General features: G+C 50.9%; 3 protein-coding genes across 6 annotated transcripts; 2 read left to right on the top strand and 1 right to left on the bottom strand.

Moving 5' to 3' along the window:
* The first annotated feature begins 1,116 nt into the window (after positions 1-1,116).
* SLC51B (SLC51 subunit beta) lies at positions 1,117-10,996 on the top strand. Of its 3 annotated transcripts, XM_021552656.2 has the most exons (6): positions 1,117-1,246; positions 4,681-4,876; positions 8,239-8,338; positions 8,983-9,123; positions 9,538-9,628; positions 10,379-10,996. In XM_021552656.2, the coding sequence occupies exons 3-6, from the start codon at positions 8,299-8,301 to the stop codon at positions 10,596-10,598; spliced, it is 492 nt and encodes a 163-aa protein (XP_021408331.2). In that variant the 5' UTR covers positions 1,117-1,246; positions 4,681-4,876; positions 8,239-8,298; the 3' UTR covers positions 10,599-10,996. The 3 variants fall into 3 exon arrangements, with proteins under 3 accessions (XP_021408331.2, XP_077642064.1, XP_077642065.1); XM_077785938.1 differs by lacking the exon at positions 1,117-1,246 and having other exon boundaries at positions 4,594-4,876; XM_077785939.1 differs by lacking the exons at positions 1,117-1,246; positions 4,681-4,876 and adding an exon at positions 6,949-7,478.
* Positions 10,997-11,036: 40 nt separating this feature from the next.
* On the bottom strand, positions 11,037-15,782 carry RASL12 (RAS like family 12). Of its 2 annotated transcripts, none has more exons than XM_077785936.1 (6): positions 15,728-15,782; positions 14,736-14,852; positions 14,602-14,658; positions 13,441-13,514; positions 13,166-13,356; positions 11,037-12,523 (listed from the first exon to the last, which is right to left on the bottom strand). In XM_077785936.1, exons 2-6 carry the CDS (start codon positions 14,842-14,844, stop codon positions 12,025-12,027), a joined length of 930 nt encoding a protein of 309 aa, XP_077642062.1. In that variant the 5' UTR covers positions 14,845-14,852; positions 15,728-15,782; the 3' UTR covers positions 11,037-12,024. The 2 variants fall into 2 exon arrangements, with proteins under 2 accessions (XP_077642062.1, XP_077642063.1); XM_077785937.1 differs by having other exon boundaries at positions 11,037-12,389.
* Positions 15,783-17,245: 1,463 nt separating this feature from the next.
* KBTBD13 (kelch repeat and BTB domain containing 13) lies at positions 17,246-19,137 on the top strand. Its single transcript, XM_021552652.3, has one exon. It carries the CDS (start codon positions 17,354-17,356, stop codon positions 18,734-18,736), a length of 1,383 nt encoding a protein of 460 aa, XP_021408327.2. The 5' UTR covers positions 17,246-17,353; the 3' UTR covers positions 18,737-19,137.
* Positions 19,138-19,506: the final 369 nt, after the last annotated feature.

Genomic DNA, 19,506 nt, shown 5'->3' with positions numbered 1-19,506 from the left:
CTGCGGCCGCGCGCGGCGATGACGCGCCGGGACCCGCCCCGCGCCGGGGCCGCCCTCAGCGCTGAGGCGGCGCCGCCGTGCTCATAAAATCATAGAATTGTTTCGGCGAGCCTGAGTTGGAAGGGACTCAAAAGGATCGATGAGTTCAACCTGTTATTGGGGTGTCCTGCCCTGCGCAGCACACCCCGATAATTCCACCTTGTGCCTGAGAGCGTTGTCCGAACGCTTCTTGAGCTCTGACAGCCTTGGGGTCCTGACCATTCCCTGGGAGCCCCTTCCAGAGGCCGCTCTGAAATCTTTTCCTGACATCCAGCCTAAATCTCCCCGGGCTCATCTTTATGTCGTTCCCTTGGGTGTTGTCACTGGTCACGAGAGTGAAGAGAGCAGTGTCTGCCCTTCTGCTGCCCCTCAGGAGGAGGTTGAAGACCACGAGTGACAAAATAAGTGCCTTTAGCTGCTACTCACACAGCTTCCCTTCCACACTTTCCCCATCCTCGTGGCCTCCTTTGGATGCTCTGTAAGAGCACAGTGCCTTCATAATGTGGTTAGCCTGGAGAACACTGACAGGGGATCTCTTTAATGCACAAAAATAACTCCTAGTGTGCTAAAATGCTAGTGCAAGGGTCTTTTGGGTGGTGCTCAGCAACAGGATGAGGAGCAGTGTCCATAAATAAAAACACAAGAAGTTCCATCTCAGCCTGAGGAAGATACTTGTGTTGAGGGTGGCAGAGCACTGGGACAGCTGCCCAGAGAGGGTGCGGAGTGTCCCTCTCTGGAAATGTTCCAAACCCATCTGGACACGGCCCGCTGTGTCCATGCTCCGCATGACCCTGCCTTGGTAGGGGCTTGGACTGGGTGGTCTCCAGAGGTCCCTTCCAGCCCTTACAATTCCATGATCTTGGTGCGGGGTGGTGGGAGCCATCAGGGCGGCCCTCAGGGTCTGTGCTGCCGATGGCTCCAGCCCCACAGTGTCGATGCTCCTGAGTGGTGTCACCCGTGGCCCCTTAACTCTGACCAGGAATTGTCCGCGCTGCCTCAGTGCAAAGATAATGCAGAAAAACGTCAGGGACTGAAAGGGGTGTTGACCCCACAGCCACTGATCTGGCTCTGACAGCATTTGAAAAACAGAGTTCAGTTTCCGACTCCATGGACAGCTTCATTTTAACAGTGACAGTAACTCAAAGAATGTTTTCTTATAAACTATGGGGTCCGAATCACCACTTAAAGAACTGTCTACTCCCATAACGTAAGTATGAAAATATTTTATCATTCTGCTAAGTACATTTTTTCTCTCCATGGGAAGATGGTTTATTTGTGTAGCTTTTAATGTACATCACATACATCAATTCCCTGCACATCTAAATCACAGTCTATCCTACAATCTTTGACACTAGGAATTTCTGCAGCATGGGGTATGAGAATTTCTAGATGTCCTATATGCCAGTGGAAATATGTAAATTACTTGGAAAATGGATGGCAGAATTTTATGTTGGATATATGAAGGATCAATTAAAAAAAGTGAAATTTTGTATCGCACTAAGCAATGCTGTATGTATTCCTTCCCTTTTTCATGTCTGTTTTCCCAGCATTAGGGTTTTCTTCTTTCAGCCATTGTTTCCTGTGGTGGTAATAAGGAGAAAAAAATGAAAAATTGCTGTTACTGGTAAAAAAAAAAAAAAAAAAGTCAGGCCATCCTAACTGGGGTCTTACATTCCTGCACCCTGAGAAAAGGAGAATATGCTACCAAATACTGAGGTAATTTCCTAATCAGTATGCAAAAATCAAATGCTCAAAAACCTTTACAATTCCCTACTAACTGGGGAGTCCCATAAAAATACTTGTTTTAGTCACAGGCAGTACACTTCAACTCTGGTTACCTCATCTTAGTGCATAAATGAAAGGTGATAGTAAAAATAAAATATAAACAAGAGGCTAGCAAGGATGAAGGAATGGCTTGTGCTTGAGAAGAGATTAAAGCTCCCAGCGTGGTTCATGTTGGAAAGTGGCTTGGAAAGAAGGGAAGGTGAACAGTCTGACTTACAATAAACAGGGAACAATTTGTCATTGCACAATAACTAAGTGATTACAGGCACTCATGGCTGTCAGGCCCCAAACGCGAGGAGCACTGTTCAGCACAGAGTGTAATTTCAAGCCTTATCTCTTATGGTGAAAAATTTGACCTCATACTATCTCAGATGCTGAAAAATACTCATGGTTTACAGAGGCAGTGAGGGTGATTGCCGGAAGAAAGGCTGGAAGGAGATGTCCTGCGTGGTGACCACAAATACCAGTTCTCTGAGGTCTTGGGTGAAGCCCTGGATTCATCACTGACACTTCAGAAAGCCCAGGGACGTACGTGTATATCTGGATTGCCCAAAAGTTGTGGGTTTGAACCCAGAATCCAGCTGCTGCTCAGTGTTAATTTCCAGGTATCAGATCCAGGCACTGAACATGTCACTGAGTGTTGAGTTTCACCTGCTGTTCCTCCAGGACTTAAGCCCAGAGATGTATTCTCACTTCTGGCTGTAGTTAAGGCTCCTGGAAATGCTGTAACTCCATACTGAGCTTTTGCCAGACATATGCACAAAGTGATTAAAGTTTAATTTGCAGTGAGTTTTTGAAGTGGACTTAAATTCCCTCCAGTACACTTGCTCCCACGTAATTCATCCTTAGCTCTGCTATGACAGCACATTTCAAACACATTATGGCTGTTATTTATTATTATGCCTTCAACGCAGTGTTCCTGATTTTTAACTGAAGATTTATTTTGATATAAATTTTTTCAGAATGAAAGCAACTAACTGATTGTTTCACAAAAATAAAAAAAAAAAAAAATTGGCTTTCCTGCTGCATTTGAAGTCTGCTTTTCTACATGGAAAGAAAAAAAACTCCAACCCTGAATGTTTAGTTATTCTGTAACCAGGCATTTCAGGTCAAAGACACTGAAGGGATCAAAAAAGATAAGCAAAATTAAAACACCAAGGTCAGACAAATTCTTCCCAAGAGTAGTGAAGACAAATCCGAGAAGGAAACAACACAAATCAGATCTTATCTCCATTCTGCTTCCTGGCCAAAGACGCTGCAAGTGTCTCCAAGAAGTAAAAAGATATCTCCCATTAACCAGTGCCAGTGTTGTCAGGAGAGACACAGAACCAAATACACCCTTGCTGGAGAGGAGCACTCCTGAGCACATCTGTGGTTCTCTGGGAAAGAGGATTACTGGGCACAAGAGCCAACTTTAACCAGTGGAGAACTGGTTTTATTTCTGTGAACATCATGCTGAGTCCTAAACATATCTCAGCCACCTACCTGTATCCTGATCATAGATATATACATCAAGCCATGTAGAAAATTGGGATGAAAAGGAACTTTCTGGGGTTTTGCAGTCACCATCCCTATGTTACAGTCACCTCTTCATCATTGCCAGTGTCTCCAGCCCCCTACTCATAGATTGTTCTGCAGGGGCCAGTGTCTTCTTTGTGCTTACCCAAGGCCAGAGGGTTTAATTGTGAGACCACTTACTGCCCTATCCCTGTTCACCCTTTCCCTGGCAACAAAAAGTTCCCAAAGATGCTAGAAAAGTGTTCCCCACCATGGTGGCACGCCTAAAAAGATCCAGCTGGAATTGAGAAGGAAACACAGCACAATTTACCATGTGGTGGGATGTCCTGCCTGGACATGCCTCCAGCAGCAGGGGTCAGCTCTTGTTTCCTGGGGGATGCATTTCTGAGCTCTCATCTGATCACTGCCAGGCTGAGGCTCAGTAGTGAAATATCTCTGTTTGGGGAGCACACGTCTGCTGGGTGATATTTCACAGGGGCTGCCCAGGGAAACTCTGGATGTGAGATGGGATTCAGAGAATTAATCACAATGGAACAAAGCTTCAATGCCAAAGATCATACAATCATAGAATGGGTTGGGTTGGAAGGGACCATAAAGATCATCTCATTCCAATACCCTTGCCATGGGCAGGGACACCTTGCACTAGACCAGATTGCTCCAAGCCCTGTCAAACATGGCCTTGAGCACTTTATTTCAAGCTGAAAGCCTCCAAGAACAGGACAAACATATGGATACTACCTACCATCTGTAGTTCAGCTGGAGCTAACCAGAGTTAGCTGTGTGTCCCAAGCCCATCGGTGAGATGCGTCTCTCTTGCTTTGCAGTGTGCAGCTCCACCATGAATCAGGTAGTTCAGGGGGAGGAATCCTCCTTTCCCAATGTAGCTGTCACAAAAAGTAGCACATCAGTCTGCAGAGCCTCTTAGCAGACTATTGACTTGGCCAGGCATTACCAGTACCTGTGAAACTAGGATGGCAGAATCTCTGACTGGTGCTTCAAGCTTTGCATTCAAAGTAGTTTGCTCTGGTAAGATGCTCTGACAGCCTTAGAATGGCCATTCATTAAAAAAAAAAAAAAAATAAAAAGGATACTATCTGCTTTATCAGGACATGCTTCCTGTATGCAATGTGGACTGAGCCAAGCAGAGTGAACATTATCATTTATTTTAACTGAAGGGTAACTTATTACTGAGTGTCATTCTACTCAGCGTGCTCTTTTAATACTGATTATGCCAATAACTTGAGCAAATAAACTGGAAGTTGCTACAGCTCATTCTTTGGCAAAAGGTCATTCACCTCGTGCTGTAAATGGTCCCACTAAAGAGGTGTGTTTTTTCAGGGGCTGGAGTGTACCTCACCTGTTGAACTGGCCTTCACACATGACTCAGGAGCAGAGTGAATCACAGCTTGTAGCATACCCAGAGCAGGAGCACAGGGAACCTTGTATTACCACGGTGCTTGGAGGAGATGTCTTCAGATGACAGGCCTTGAAGAAGAAATGTAGCTTCCTCCCTGCTGGGAACTCCACGTTTCTGGTGAGTTAAGCAGAGATTAACGGGCGTTCCTGCTGCACTGGCTGCTGGGTTAATTTATAGCTATCTGTAAAGAAAGGCTTATTTATTTATTCCAGTTAGAAAGCTTGAATCCTTGGAAATTTTAAGTGAAGGCAAACTTTTTAAGGAAAGACTGTCTGAATAGTGAGTAAGAAGCAGACTGAGGTAACTCCTGCATATTAAAGGAGTCAAAGGAAAATGTGTAATATAACTTAGATTTGTTCTTTAGCTTTTTTTACTTTACAGAGGTTAAAAAATAGCACAGACTACCTTCTTGCCTAAATATTTTAAATATTAAACAATTCCTTGTGTTCCTTAATGGAGTTCAGACCTTAATGTACCTTTATAAACCATACCATCCATTTGCATGTCTGTGGTGTGATACTGTATATATGTCCTCTATGAATCCCAAAGACAGGACATCCCACTTTACTACTGTATTTGAAATAACTGACCCATTTTCATGCAATCTGCTAAGATAAGGACAACCACCAGAAAGAGAGTCTGATGACAGGAGGAGACTAATTTAAAAAGACTGAGATATTCTAAATGCATTGTCCCATATTGTGTAGTGAGTTTTGAATATAGAGCCCAGAAGGACATTATCATCACAGCAGAAGCTGTACTTGATGTCTTTCCAAAAGATTTCCCCCCATCTTTACTTAGACCAGTATAATACGTATCTAAAGACTTCTCATTTGCAGAATGTGTCTTGGCAAGGAACTGTGAATATCAGAGCTGACAAAAACCAAGCACAGGGTGGATTCACAGCACCACGTGCTGTGCCCTGGCTGCAAAGAGTCCACGTGCAGCTGTGGACGTGTGTGTTCCTATGTTCCCACATGGCACAGCCCCCATGCTGGATTATGCCAATCTTTAGAGCACCAATCCCTCAGCTCTGCCTTCTGCATGTGATATGTCTCAGAACTTGAAGGGCTTCCATTATGAGAAAGGTTTTTACCATTAAAGTGGTGAGATCAATGCATAGAGCAAAAAGCAGTCCCTTGACATTTTCCTGTAATATCTTGAGATTTCATTGAATGCTAGCAAAGTCCACAGATCCACAGGAGGATTTGAAATAGCATTGTTGTGTGACTCTTTGTTCCTGAAATACATAATACTGTACAGATTTTGCAGCTTTTGATGTTAAAAATCCCATTTGCAAGAAGAAAGAAATAACAAAGATGTTCAGGAGTCAATATAAACTCAAAATAACACAGGTAAAATGTTTCTTGAGAGGCACTGGCCTCTTTGTTCTTTCTGCCTCTTTCCATATGAGCATAAAATGCATGAGCTCTCTCTCATTTGAGCTTTCCCTGTTGCATCCAAGCTGGGAAGCAACCTCAGAAAGGGTCTTGGGTGCCTTCAGTGGGAGAGGAGACCAAAGTGCACGCTTGGAGTTGCAGAAACCTGGATCTAAGGGCTCATCCTTGTCCATCAGCCACCAGAGCCACTGCTGAGATGTGCAGGCAGGGGAGCAGTGGGGAAGAACATCTCCCACGCTGTCCCAGCTGGTCTCGTGGAGCAGGGCTTGCCCACACTGGGATGTGGGCAGCAGGACAGAGCAGCTGGGTGGCAGAGGCTGGAGGAGATGCCTTTAACAATCTCTTCCAGGTTGGAAGATCCAAACTCCTCAGAGCATGTCCAGCCCAACTCTAGGAGTCACTGTTTTCTTACTGGGGAAACTGGTGATTTAGGCAGAATTCTGCTCAGTGTCTGCTGGAGTAGACACACTGACCTGAGAATACTTTGCTTTGTAGCTTTCTGAATTAAACTAAATTTGTTAATGTGACTTAGATATAAAAGATCTCTAAAATAACAGAAGTTGTAAACTCTTTTACTTAAATGTCCTGTTAATGCACAAGAAGTATCCATTCTGCTGCTGTGTTTTACCCACAAAGTTCTGGCCTCCCATGTCTGGGGAGATTTGGCTGCTGGTCACTACTTGATGAAGTAGCAAAGTACTTCCACCAGCTTTCTAGCATCCCTGCTGTGCACAGACACCAGGAGGTAGCCCATAGCTTATGAAACACCTTAGGGGAAAATCAGCAACATGCTTGTCAAATATTCCTCTTTGAGCAAATGATTACTCAGAAGCCTTGCACAGCAAGATTTAACACATTCAAGTGCCACTTCTTATTAGGGTGCAGCTGACTTGTAACTTATTTTCATTGGCACCAAGACTTTATTTCCTCCTTTGTGAGGGGTGATCCATGTAAATAAGCTCAAGGTTACCTGGATGGAAGGGTAATTGGCACACCTAACTACAGGGAGCAGCTTTACCCATATTTTCTGAAATACAGAGTGGACTGCATAGTTGAGAGTCCCCTCCTCAAAGAATTGCTAGGAAGTGGTTTTCTGGCAGCAGGGAGTAAGCCTGAATGCCTGGTTAGCTATAAAATGTGAACTTTGAATTGTGAAGACATTGAGAATGGGGGGGGAAATAGTAGCAATCATTAGGTCTATAACCGACAGGACAAATGCTTCCCAGAGGAGTCAGCAACTGTGCTGTTGACACGCCTGGCACAGTGGAACATGCTTGGGGGCAAGTTTCAGACAGCACCAGGCCACACAGCAAAGGCAGGTAAAAGCTGGGAGTATCAGACTGACGTAAAAGTCTTCATATAATAATTAATGGCCTGTGGGGCCAGAATGTCTGAGGGGTGCATGTGTGTTGTGGTGTCACTGACCTGCCAGAGGGTGATGGCCAGCGAGCAGTGGGCTGGGGAGAGCCACCTCAATGTCTCACCAGGACAGCCAGGAACCCCTGGTCAGGGCAGGTCCCTTCCAAGGACTCCGAAGAACTAATTTGGACAAGCAGCCATAAAAGTTGGATTGATGCCACTAATAAATGAGGGACTAAAGGTCAAGGAGGACTTTGTGTTTCCCGGAGGGATGGGAGACACCACAGCCTCAATGACAAGCCAGCCTTGCCTCCTCCTGGAGCTCAGCCTTCCACTTCCTCATCTCCACACCCATATTCTGCCATCCATGGGTTGGCAATAGGTTGTCACATGCAAAGTATATGTTCTCTGGAGATTATGGCAGGGGAACAAGCAGGGAAGCTTTGTTAGCTGGGGAGGGGCTGGCTCACAGCAGCTGAGCTCACACCTGTACAGGTTCACCTCGCAAGGGGTCCAACCTGGGCAGCAGACGCTGTGCCAGACCCCCTCTGCTATCACCTCGGTGGTCCAGGGATTCCTGCACCCTGTCCTGGCAGGTCAGACTCATGTTCTCAGGAGGAAACAGATGCTGGAGTACATGAGATCTCCTCTCTGAAAAGAGCTGAGTAGGGAGGGGAATCAGGTTCTCTCTCAACTCCTTAGTTTTTCTGTATTTTGCAGGCATCTCCACGCTGAAGAAATACTGTGAAGGTGTGATCCATCCCACCCGCATATACAAATATGAAGTTCTTCTGGATAATCCCATTTTTCCTGCTGCAAGGTAGAGTCTTAGCTTAAAGGATAATGGTGTGGGTAAAGTAGGTCATATGTGTAAAGACCTTAACTTCCTGGAAATACAGTTTCTTTCTTTCTATGGGGCTATTTTCCTCAGTATACACCAGCAGCAGCCTGACTGAGCCAAGTAAAAAATTGCACCCCAGTTCCAGAACTGGGTGTCATTCCCATCTGCATTCTGTGTGTATGTTCTGTGCCTGGGGTTGACCACATTTATATGTTGGTTTCTTTGAAGACACTGAAGCTTTTTTGATTAAAAAATGCTAGAGTCAAGTTGTGTATACAAGCCAGTCTGATGAATAGGAATTTATTGCTGGAGGACTGTGGTCCAGAGTCAGATTTCCAGGACTGGTCTTGGCAAGGCAACTCTTTGGTGAATTGTGGCACACGAAGCTGCCTCTCCTTGATGGGAGATGAGGAATGTGGAAAGGCCCTACCAGCATTCTGAAGTCTTTGCAGCCCTGCTGCCTCACCATAATGGGGTCTGCAGCCAAAAACACTTTCCACTTCCCACTGCATGAGATCAGGCTCAGTGCTGAGTTCTGCCTGCTTGGAGAGATGTGCTGGGCAATCCTGGGAGTGAAGGGAAAGGTCACTTTCAGTCTGAAGGGCTGCATCTTTCCACCACAGCTGAGGCAGAGCACAAGTACCTCCCAACCACCATGGCCAGCACACACGTGGATGAGCACGCAACAGGCAACGTTACCCTTCCACTGGGCTTGGAACAGGAACAGCTGGAGGAGCTGCTCTGGTTCTTCCGCAGAGAAGACCGTAAGTCCCATTGGTGCTCCTGGGCTGAGGCACAGGCTGTTAACTTTCTTGCCTAACTGAGATGCCTGAGGGCACTGCCTGAGGAGGTGATTTACCCCAGACACACAAACCCTCAGTCTTGCCTCTGGAATAAGCAGGCCATAGGTGAAGACAGTCAGGAGGCTTTGCTGAGATAGTGTCTCTGGGGTTCAGCCTCTTTCCAGGCAGAGCCTGCCAAGAGAGCAAAGGTCTCTTGTGATTTTGGCAGGGTGGAGGGAGCAGATTGACATAGCAGCAAGTCAGCGTCATGAGGATCAACTTCAAAGCTACAAAAATTGAGGACAGAGCATCTTGGATGTCCTCAGAAAACCCCTGGCCAGGCTCTGTGGGTCACACTGTGGTGCCTGCTAACACTGTCTCTCTGCTTTCCCTCAGCCTCAACATGGAATTATTCCGTTCTTGCGCTTTCCCTTGCGACCATGATTTTGGGTCTTGTTCTTCTGACCATTAACATTGTGCGAAACAGGTGAGACAGGAAAATTTGAGAATCTTTTGGTGTGTGGTGGTGCCCTGATAGCCTCCCAGGCAAACAGACAGAGGGGTTTGGCAGGGCAGGAGAAGCCCTGAGTAATGGAGAGAAGAGCAAAGACAAACTCCCTTTGAACCATTTTTTGTTATAAAAGCTTACCTGATGCCTGCTCACTTTGTGTCACTTGGAACAAGCCCCTTCTCTGGGCCCTGGATCAAATAAAGGTCTGCAGAGCTCTGCCCAGCCCAACAGGGCTGCTGGGAGGGAAGTGATGATAACGGTGGTGTGAGATGCTCTCCCCTAAGTACAGGGGCTCTGGAGTAGGACTCCCAGCCTATCCATATCCCCACACAGTTCCCTGGTTGCTGCACAACCCCGCAGATGAGAAGAAACTCGCTGTTTGCTAAGGCACGAAAACTTAGCACTGTGTCAGAGCTGCCGTCTTCAGACGAGAAGAGCTAACGCTGCGAGCCTGCCTCGCTCTCCCTCTAGTGATGGCTGGCTGCGTGCTGCTCCTGGCGTCAGGAGCTGGGTGCTCTCCGAGTGCGAATCCCACATCTGTGTGTGCTCAAACACTCCAGAGCACTTACCTTACACAGCTCACCTGGCGGCGTTTGCCCACAAGCAGCTGGCGTGTTCCAGGAACACCGTGTAAATTGATGGCTGTGACCCTCACCAGGCTGGGTGCCCTCAGATGTGGGCTGGGCTTGCTGCTCCACTTTGTGTGTCCTTGTGCCTTCCCTGCAGGAAAAGGAAGATCCTTGTGAATGGAGAAGCAGCACAAACCACACAGGAGACTGACCTCGATGCCAAGCAAGCCCTGATGCCTGTGCAGGAATACAGCCAGGTTGAGCCACTACAGCAGCAGCCAGGGCCCCAGGACCAGAGACCAGGGGATGTGACGGTCCAGTGGAAGGATGGGACTGTCACGTCCCTGTACACAGTGATGTCTGAGGAGGCCATATAGTGGCAGCTGGAATCATCCCATTTAGGCCTTAAGGAGGATATCAGAATGTCTCAATTCACAGAGGTGCAATTTTAAAAATGCAGTTTAGCCCGGAGAAACAAAAGGGTGAAACAAGAAAGCAGCAGAGTTGCACCTGCAGGAGGGGCCCTGGGCTCAACTCCTGCCTGGCTGGTGTTCCCCCACTGCTCTGGCTGCTTCCAGCCTTCCCTCCAGTGCCAGCTTCATCTCCTTCCCCAGGTGCTGCAAACAGGTGGGAACTGAGCCAGGGAAGTAAGTGGGAAGCTTGGCCTGCAGTCAGCCAGGGAAAGCACCCTCACATCCCATCAGGAAAACAGCAACACTGAAGCTGAGACATTTTTCTTCTTTTCAGAATCCTCTTTATTAAAATACTTTCCAAAGTGGTTGGTCAAAATGCCATATTAAATCTCTCTGTCAGTAAGGTCATATATATATATTTATATGGCTATATGTACAAATATACACATGGATATTTTACTCTGCAAAGCAACTGCAACTCCATGGAGAAGCAGAACATTTACTCTGATAGAGCACCTAAAACCAAATATCCAGCCCTTGACCCTGGCTTGGGCACAGGTAGAGCCTGGTCTGCTCCAGGATTCCCTTTGTGTCCTCCACTGGGCATGTGTAGAAGCCATGAAATAATTTAGGACATTATTGGAAATACATCAGTCTTTTAAACACGGGCTTTGCAGACCACGTCCTTGTCAGCAAAGCATCTCTTTGCAAAGACTTTGGAAAGGGATGCTATAGTGTAAAATAGCTGAGCAAAAAAGCAGCAATTTTGGTGTGACTTAGCTTGATGTGCAGGTATGAGTTTCAGGCCACCTTAGGCCTTTAAGCAGCTGAAACAGTATCTGCACCTTTTTTATCTGGATTTAAAAAAAAATAAAAACTCCTCCTACTTATTGCTTAGTAGGGTATCTGTGGGATGAACGAGACGAGTGCCTCCATGCTGGATTAATGATTAGTTCGTCATTCCTGGGCTCCTGTAGCTGTGGGCCAGGTGCCCAAGCTGGCTGGTGGCCATGGGGTTGGCCCTTCCCCTCCCAATGGTATCCACAGCTCTGGCTCCTTTGGGAGCTTTTGCATCCTCACAGAAAACTGGGCTGGCCCCAGTGGCAGTGGCAGGACAGGGTGCAAACACCACAGCAGCATCGGGCAGGGGCAGGCAGAGCGATGCCACAGCCCATGTCAGACCCTTGGCACTCTGCCTGCTCGCCAGGTTGCCACTGCTGGCTTTGCCCCGGCACGGAGACCGGGGCCACCGTCTGCCAGCAGCTGCTGTAGTGCCTGTGAGTCCATCATAGAAGGTCCCAGCTGCTGTGGAGCTGGGGGGTGGATGAGGGTCTCTCTTCTCCCTCTCTGCAGCCCACAGGGATGTTGTCCTAAAATATCTTGAAGCCTTTCAGCAAGGTGAGCGTGGGAGCCTTCCTTTTGCTCTGAGCCCGTGAGGACTTGACGGTGACCAGCTTGGCCTGGGCCACCGAGGGGATTTCCTTGTAGTTGACAGGGGAGAGGGTGTTGAAGGTGCAGGTGGCCAAGCTGTGGTGGGTGGGCAGGGCCACCGGCGTGGCCACGGGCAGGCAGGGCCGCTCCTCAGAGATGAAGAGTGGCCGCACGGGGAGGTTCCATTCCGCTTGGCGCCGCACCTCCCGCACGGCCTCGTGGAAGATGTGCTGCACCCGAGCGAAATCCTGGCACGCTGACACCTCATGGAAGAGGCACCCAAACCTGCTGGCGAGGGACATCCCTTCTGCTGAGAGCACCTGCCTGGCGAGACGGGAGGGGATGGGTGCAGGATCCCTTGGAGCACAGCAGCCACCCAAAAAAGGTGCAGGTGACAGATCATGCATCCCACGCCTCCTTCCCAAAGAGCACCAAGGTAGCACCTGCCCATCCCTGCCCTGGGACAAACAGGTACATGAGTCCAAAAGAGTTTTGCCTTTCCCAAAATCCCAGAGTAATGGCTTCTTTGTGTCCCTGGGGAATCACATATCTTCTCCTGTGAGGGATGTGTCCCAGGAACCCAGGGGTGAGTGTGATGACAGTGCACTGGGAAGCAAGGAGGAGGAGATGGGGCAGGTCCTTGCTGTGGGGAGGGGGATACCTCCATCGTGGGAGCAAGGGGGTTCCAGCAATGCACGTGACTCAGGGGCCCGTGGGACCACAGAGCAGCACAAAAGGCCAGAAAAACATATTGGGCACATCCAGTCCTGACAGTGGGGCTGGAACTAGAAGGCTCCAGGGAAGGGAAGGGCATGTCCAGAGGGGCTCCTCTGGCTCAAGCCCTGCAAGGGATGGTGACGCTGCCTCACCACTCAGCCAAAAAACATCCTACTGAAAATATCAACGGGCTCAAAATAAACACATCAGCCCTCAGGCAGGAGAACAGCAACTTTAGGGATGTGGGAGGATGTTGCGAATACTAATGGGGGTGGAAATACCCGTGAAGAAATCAGATTTGGGTTTTGCATCCCAGCATGAGGGATGGGCATCTGTGAGCTCTCTCCCACGGGGAGCAGGCAGCCTTACCACGTGCCCGGTACCTGTACTGCTCCATGTCCAGCTTGTTTCCCAGCAGGAGCACGGGGCAGCGGCGCTGGCAGCCCCGCGCGTGCAGGGCGAGCACCTCCAGGTAGCGCTGGCAGCCCTCGAAGCTCTTCCTGTTGTCGATGCTGTAGACGACCAGGAAGGCGCTGGCCCAGCACAGGTAGCGCTCGCAGTTCCCGGGGCCATCCTGGGGGTGAGAGGAGTGGCTGAGCTGCAGTCCAGTCGTGGTCAAGCCATGGTCCAGCTGGTCATCACCCCCACAATGCCTTACCTGGTCAGCAGTGTCCATCACCTTCAAGAGCACAGGCTGCTGGTCCACCAGCTCCTCTGAGGAGTAGGTGTCCTCTGCAAGAAGAAGGGTGGTTGTGAGGATGGGCTGGCACATTCTGTCTTCTTCAAGGCCATGCAAAGCCCAGGATGCTTGGGACACCATGGGAAAATTTCAGCCCTGATGAGAAGCATCCTCCCACCAATGCCTCCCACCTTACTCCCTCCTGAGATAACTTTATTTTGGGGGACTGGTGGTGATGTTGCTGGGCAAGCCTGGCTAGGAGCGCTTATTTCTCCCCATGTGCTGCAAGTGTGGGCTCCCACAGGAGAAGGAGGGAGGGGAAGGAGCTTGGCACAACAACCACTGCACCCAGGGCCTGGCCCTTATCTAAAAGCCACGGCCTGATGAGATAAAGCAATCTGGAGGCTTGACATGGGACTGTTTCCCAATAAATCAAGAGAGAAGAACAGTCCTTTCTTTTGGAAGGAAGGCAGGCAGGGAGAGCCGTTGAGCCATTCCCCCAGGAGAAAGATGTTTTCTTTGGGCCAGCTTTTAACGGATGCGTTTCGGAAAGGTTTTGACATGGGAAGATGAAACCACATTCCCAAAAATATCTAAGGAAGAAAGGACTTATCCTTCTTTCTAAGAGTCACTGAATTATTAGGGGCTGGAGTTGGTTCTTGGACAAGGTCCACATCTCCTTAATGTCCCCGATAAATCATTTATGGTTCTTCCCCACAGCCTGGAGTCAGGCCTAGGAAAATAGTTATTAATTTCTCAAATGAGTTGAAAAAAAAATGCCCAGAACTGCTCACTGCAAAACTCAGCCCCAGGGTCGCCTGCTGTGCCCGTCCTCATTTCTTCAGCCTTTCCCCTGCGCAACAGACATGAGATGCTCCTGAAAGAGCCTCAAAAATTCAGCTTTTGGTTTTTTGGGGGCAATGCAAGGAGCCAACGTTCCCATGGGAAGTCCCCCTAGAGAGGGCACTCCTTCCACCTCTGTTTTTGCAGATGGCTTTGGGTCAAATCCAGCTCTTCTTGTTGTTTTTTATATAATTTTGGGTGGGTTGTTGTTTTTTTTTTTCTCTTTACATGCCACATTCATGGGAAACATCGGAGATGGGAAGAATGCTCCATGGGATAAGGACGTGCCTTACTTACCCAAGTTGGGATCATATTCACTGATGAACCTCTTGGTTAGAAACTTCACGGTCAGAGCTACAGGAGGTGAAAGAGGCAGGTGAGGCAGGTGCCACGCAGCTCCCCGATGCCCTGCCCTGCCCTGCCCGTCTCACCTGACTTGCCGGCCCCTCTGCACCCCAGGATGGCCACGTTGCACTCGGGGAGGGGACTCTGGGGCGGCCGCTCGCTGCTGTTTCGGGGTTTGCCGAACATCGAGGACATCCTCGGTCCTGCGGGAAAGAGCGGGGGGACATGGAGCACCCGCTGCCAGGTCGGACAGGGACCTCCTCACTGTGTGGCTCGTGGGTGCCCCAGCCTGGGGTAGAGAGCGGCTCAGCAGCGCCAGGGTGGGCGATCCCCTCTCTTCCATCCGCATCCTGGAGCCAGGCTGGCATCCTCATCCCACAGTGGCAGCCAGCACCCCACCGAAAGAGAAGGACCCCCCCAGCCCTCTGCCCGCCCATCACACCCCAGAAAGAGAAGAGAAAAGAAACGTACCTCCCACCTTAAAACCCACGGCCGGAGGGGACGCGGGGCTCTCCGTGAGCGCGGGGCCGGGGCAGCAGCGGCCCCTGCACGGCCGGGGCTGCGATGAATGAGGCAGGCGGAGGCGAGCGCGGCTCCCGCTGCTCGGGCTCCAGCCAAACTCCTTGTAAGGAAAGCAGCCACGCCGCGGGGCTGGACACGCTGCCCCGGCCACCCCGAGGACGGTCCCCCCGGCAGAGCACAGGCGGCACCCCGAGCTCCCCCGGCTTCGGGCAGGGACCCCCGGGCCCGAGACCTGCAGTGCTTCGGCTTGGTGGCCACCTCGCCATGTCCCGGTACCTTCATGAGCCCTCAGCTCCTCGCCGTGTCCCCAGCAGCCCAAACCTGGTCCCTCTGTCCTGTCTGAGGCCGGCGAACTCATCACACCTCCGGCAGGCAGGAGCAGCGCCCGGAGCTGCCTGTGCCATCCCGCGCACCACCTGCCCGGCTCCTTCGGGCGCGGTTAAGCACCGACACCTTCTGCTCCCGGCAGAGGCTTTCGAGGCAGAGATTTTAAATACCCTTTTCCCAACCAAAAGACTCGGTCCCAAGAGGAAGAGGGAGCCCGGGGAGTACTCACCAGTGCCCGTAGCAATCCATCAGCCGGCACCCAGTGGCTCTGAGCCCGAGTAGGTGGCGGAGGCTGAAGTCAGCGTTGTCATGGTGATCACAGCCATTTGGGATGGGGCTCGATGCCCGGGACCACAGGATGCGGCCCCGAGGGACTGCGGGGGGGCCACAGCCGAGGCTGGGGGGACAAGGCTGCTCCGTGGCCATGCGGGGCTGCTGCGCCCTTGGGAATATTGCCCGTTAATACAGGCAGGATATTTTTAAACCCTCCCAAAATAGTCTGGGAGTGTGGAAGTCCCTGCAAGCCCCAGGGATGGGGAGGATGGGGATAACTCCCCTGCGGGAAACAGAGCCCCTCTGAGGACCCTTTACCCCAGACCCCCTTTGGTCACAGGTCTAGGATGCTTAAAAGCAATTGGAACTAAACATGGTATTTTAAACTGGATATCCATGAGGATCAATGACAGTGGTGCAAGTGCAAAATTCTCCCATTCTCCCCTAAAGTCCGATTTTTGGGAGAACCTGCTGTGGCCATGACTCTGAGGCAATAGCTTTGCCATCATGCACTGCTTGGAAAGTTCCCAGCTGCTGGGATGAGGGCGTTAAGGAGGGAGCAAAAAGACCTTCAACAGGATGAGATGCTCAGGTTAAATTATTCATCAAAAGAAAACACCAGCTGCAAACTAATCAGAGGTAGTAATGGGGAGATCCAGGAAGGAGCCCCCAGGTGACCCCTGATGTCAGCCTTCCTTGGCACTCCATGGCGGAGCTGAAATGGGATTTCTAGCCAGAAAAATCTGTGATTAGCACACAAACAAGTGATGTGACACAAATGACACTTTTCTTCACTCTCAAGCACTGGGTCAGTAAAGAGAGGTTTATCTCTTCCCACAGCCAGGTATTATGGGGAGCTGGACAAGCCCTGAAGCCAGAGGAGAGGATTTTTGGTGAGAAGAGGTTGCTGCACTTCCTTTTTCTCACCATGAGATCCCCAAGTGAAGCACAGGCTGGCTTATGGCTCCTTGCAGCTGGGATGGATGTTGCAGATGCTGCTGCTATAGGGAGGGTCACAAAGGAAGGTCTCTCCCTACCCATGGCAACACCTGAGAAACAGCCAAGCTCCTTTCCCATGGCCAAGCTGGGTGGCAGTGAGATTTGCTGATGTTGTTAATCTCCCTGGGCTGTAAACTCTATGTTTTAAAGGGAAAAAAAATAGTGTGGCCAGATGTTCTTCCCAGCCATTCAAGTGTGTTGCCCTCCCCAGGTTGGAGACTGTTCCTTAGGGCATCATAAGGAGGATCCCTGAGAGAGGAGACAGCAAAACCCGGTTTCTCCTGAGTGGCTGGGCATATTTTATGGGATGATCTAGGCACCTCTGCCGTGCCCAGTGCTGGCTGGTGACACTGGAACCCTGCCTGAGTTTGGGGGGGGCAGCTGAGCCTGGTGGATTCCTTTGAAGGGCCCTGGTCACGAGCTCAGCTATCTTTAGCCCAAGGTATTTATATTACAAGGCTGCCGGGCAGTGAAGCAAAGGCATCAAAGGGTGGAGAAGGCCGGAGAAGGCTGTGGAGGGGCACAGCACCGAGGGGCATCAGTCCTCCCCCACCCCTGAGAGCTGCTGAGGTCCCAGGCGAGGATGACCCCAGAAGAGGAAGGTTCCCAGGCAGGATCCTCGGAGCGGGTGCGTATCCGGGTGGAGGAACAGTCATTCTCGGTGGAGAAGACCTTGCTGGTGGAGAGCAGTGAGTACTTCCGTGCCCTCTTCCGCTCAGGCATGAGGGAAAGCACTCAGGAGGAGATTGGGCTGGGGGAGCTGAGTGCAGCCGGGTTCCTCGCCATGCTGCGGGTGCTGGCGGGCGAGAGGCCCGTCCTTGGCAGTGAGGAGACCTTCCAGGCAGTGGAATGTGCTGCCTTCCTGCAGGTGAAGCCCTTGGCCAAGTACTTAATCCACTCCATCAATTCTGACAACTGCATCCTGCTGTACCAAGCCGCTGCCATATTCGGCCTCCTGGATCTCTTCCACTGCGCTGCACTCTACATCAGGGACAGCTACGCTGAGCTGGAGGAGTACCTGGACTGCCTCCCCGATGACCTGCTGGCCTATGTGGAAGCCCTCCTACCCAGCACCTTTGTGGCAGTGGGTGCCCACACACCCACCTTCGAGTTCTTGGAGGACCTCTCCAGGACCATCTGCTACTTGGACGAGGAGACCAACACGTGGAGGACCCTCTCCTGCCTTCCGCTGAGCGCCAGCACATTCCTAGCCGGCATGGCAACCATGGATAATAAGATCTACATCGTGGGTGGCGTCTACGGGGCCAACAAGCAGGTGGTGGAGAGCAGCTTCTGCTACGATGCTGATGCCAATGCCTGGAGCGAGTTCCCCAGCCCTCACCAGCTGCGCTACGATGTCAGGCTGGTGGGCCACGAGGGCTACCTCTACGCCATCGGTGGCGAGTACGAGAAGATCTCGCTCAAGTCCGTGGAGAGGTACGACCTGGCCTCCAGCACCTGGACGTTCGTCTCTGACCTGCCGCAACCGAGCACGGCAGCGCCCTGTGCCCAAGCCTTGGGGCAGATCTTCGTTTGCTTGTGGCAGCCACTGGACACCACTGTCATCTACGAGTACGAGACCCAGCAAGACGCGTGGCTTCCCGTCACCGAGCTCAAGCGGCACCAGAGCTACGGGCACTGCATGGTGGCCCATCGTGACAACCTCTACGTCATGCGCAACGGCCCCTACGACGACTTCTTACGTTGTGTCATCGACTGCTTCAACCTGACGTCCCGGCAGTGGAGTGCCCTGCCCGGGCAGTTCATGAACAGCAAGGGAGCTCTCTTCACCGCCATCGTCAGGGGTGACACCATCTACACCGTCAACAAGATGCTGACGCTCCTCTACTCCGTGGAAGAGGAGACCTGGAAGCAGAAGAAGGAGCGGGCAGGTTTCCCACGCAGCGGCTCCCTGCAGACTTTCCTCCTGCGGCTGCCAAGGCGTGACCATGACATTGCGACGTAGCTGGTCCCCCATCCCATGTCAGGATGCTCTTCTTGCACATGGCCTCAGCTCTGCACTCACTGCCCCCCTTGGCTCCTCTCCTCCCCCATGGAACTGTGCTCAGGTCCAGGGATGCATCATGTTGGACCTTGGAGGTGACATTAGACCCCGCCAGAGGGAAAGGCAGCTGCTGTCTGCCTCTTCCTGCCCTGCACGGGCACAAAGTCCTGTTAGCCATGAGCTCACAACCCAGCTGTGTGCAGGACATTGTGGCTCCTGCAGAGGACAGATACCACAGAGATGCAAACATGGGATTTATTTATTCTGACTGTGCTCTGAGGGTGTGCAGCATTCCACCTCCTCTCTGCCTTGATGGGAAATCATTCATTACATGCCGGAATTAAAAGGAAAGCTATAGAAAAGCTTCTCATTGCTGTGTTTCTCATTTACTCTTGTGGATTTTTTTCCTCCCGTGCTTCTGAAGGAAAATTCCTCCTAACAGAGATCTGTGTCAGGACTCGCTTCTGCCCCCAATGCTTTTTCAGCTGCGGCCCAGTTTCAGAGCCTTACGTGGGAGTGCGGTTCCCACAGAGCCCCGCACTCCCCTGGGAATTCTCTGTGGCTGCAGTGGGGTCCTGGGAGGAGGAGGGGAGATGGGGAATGAAGGAAAGCAGCTCCTGGGCTTCAGGTGCTTAATGTGCCAAGGGTTTTCTGGGACCTGGGAACCATCAATCACCCCCCTCAAGCCCCAGCACAGACCCAACAGGGTGGCAAGTGCTGGCTCTCACCAG

This window comes from Lonchura striata, chromosome 11, assembly GCF_046129695.1.
Source record: "Lonchura striata isolate bLonStr1 chromosome 11, bLonStr1.mat, whole genome shotgun sequence".
NCBI lineage: Eukaryota > Metazoa > Chordata > Aves > Passeriformes > Estrildidae > Lonchura > Lonchura striata.
This window is presented reverse-complemented; position numbering and strand designations above follow the sequence as displayed.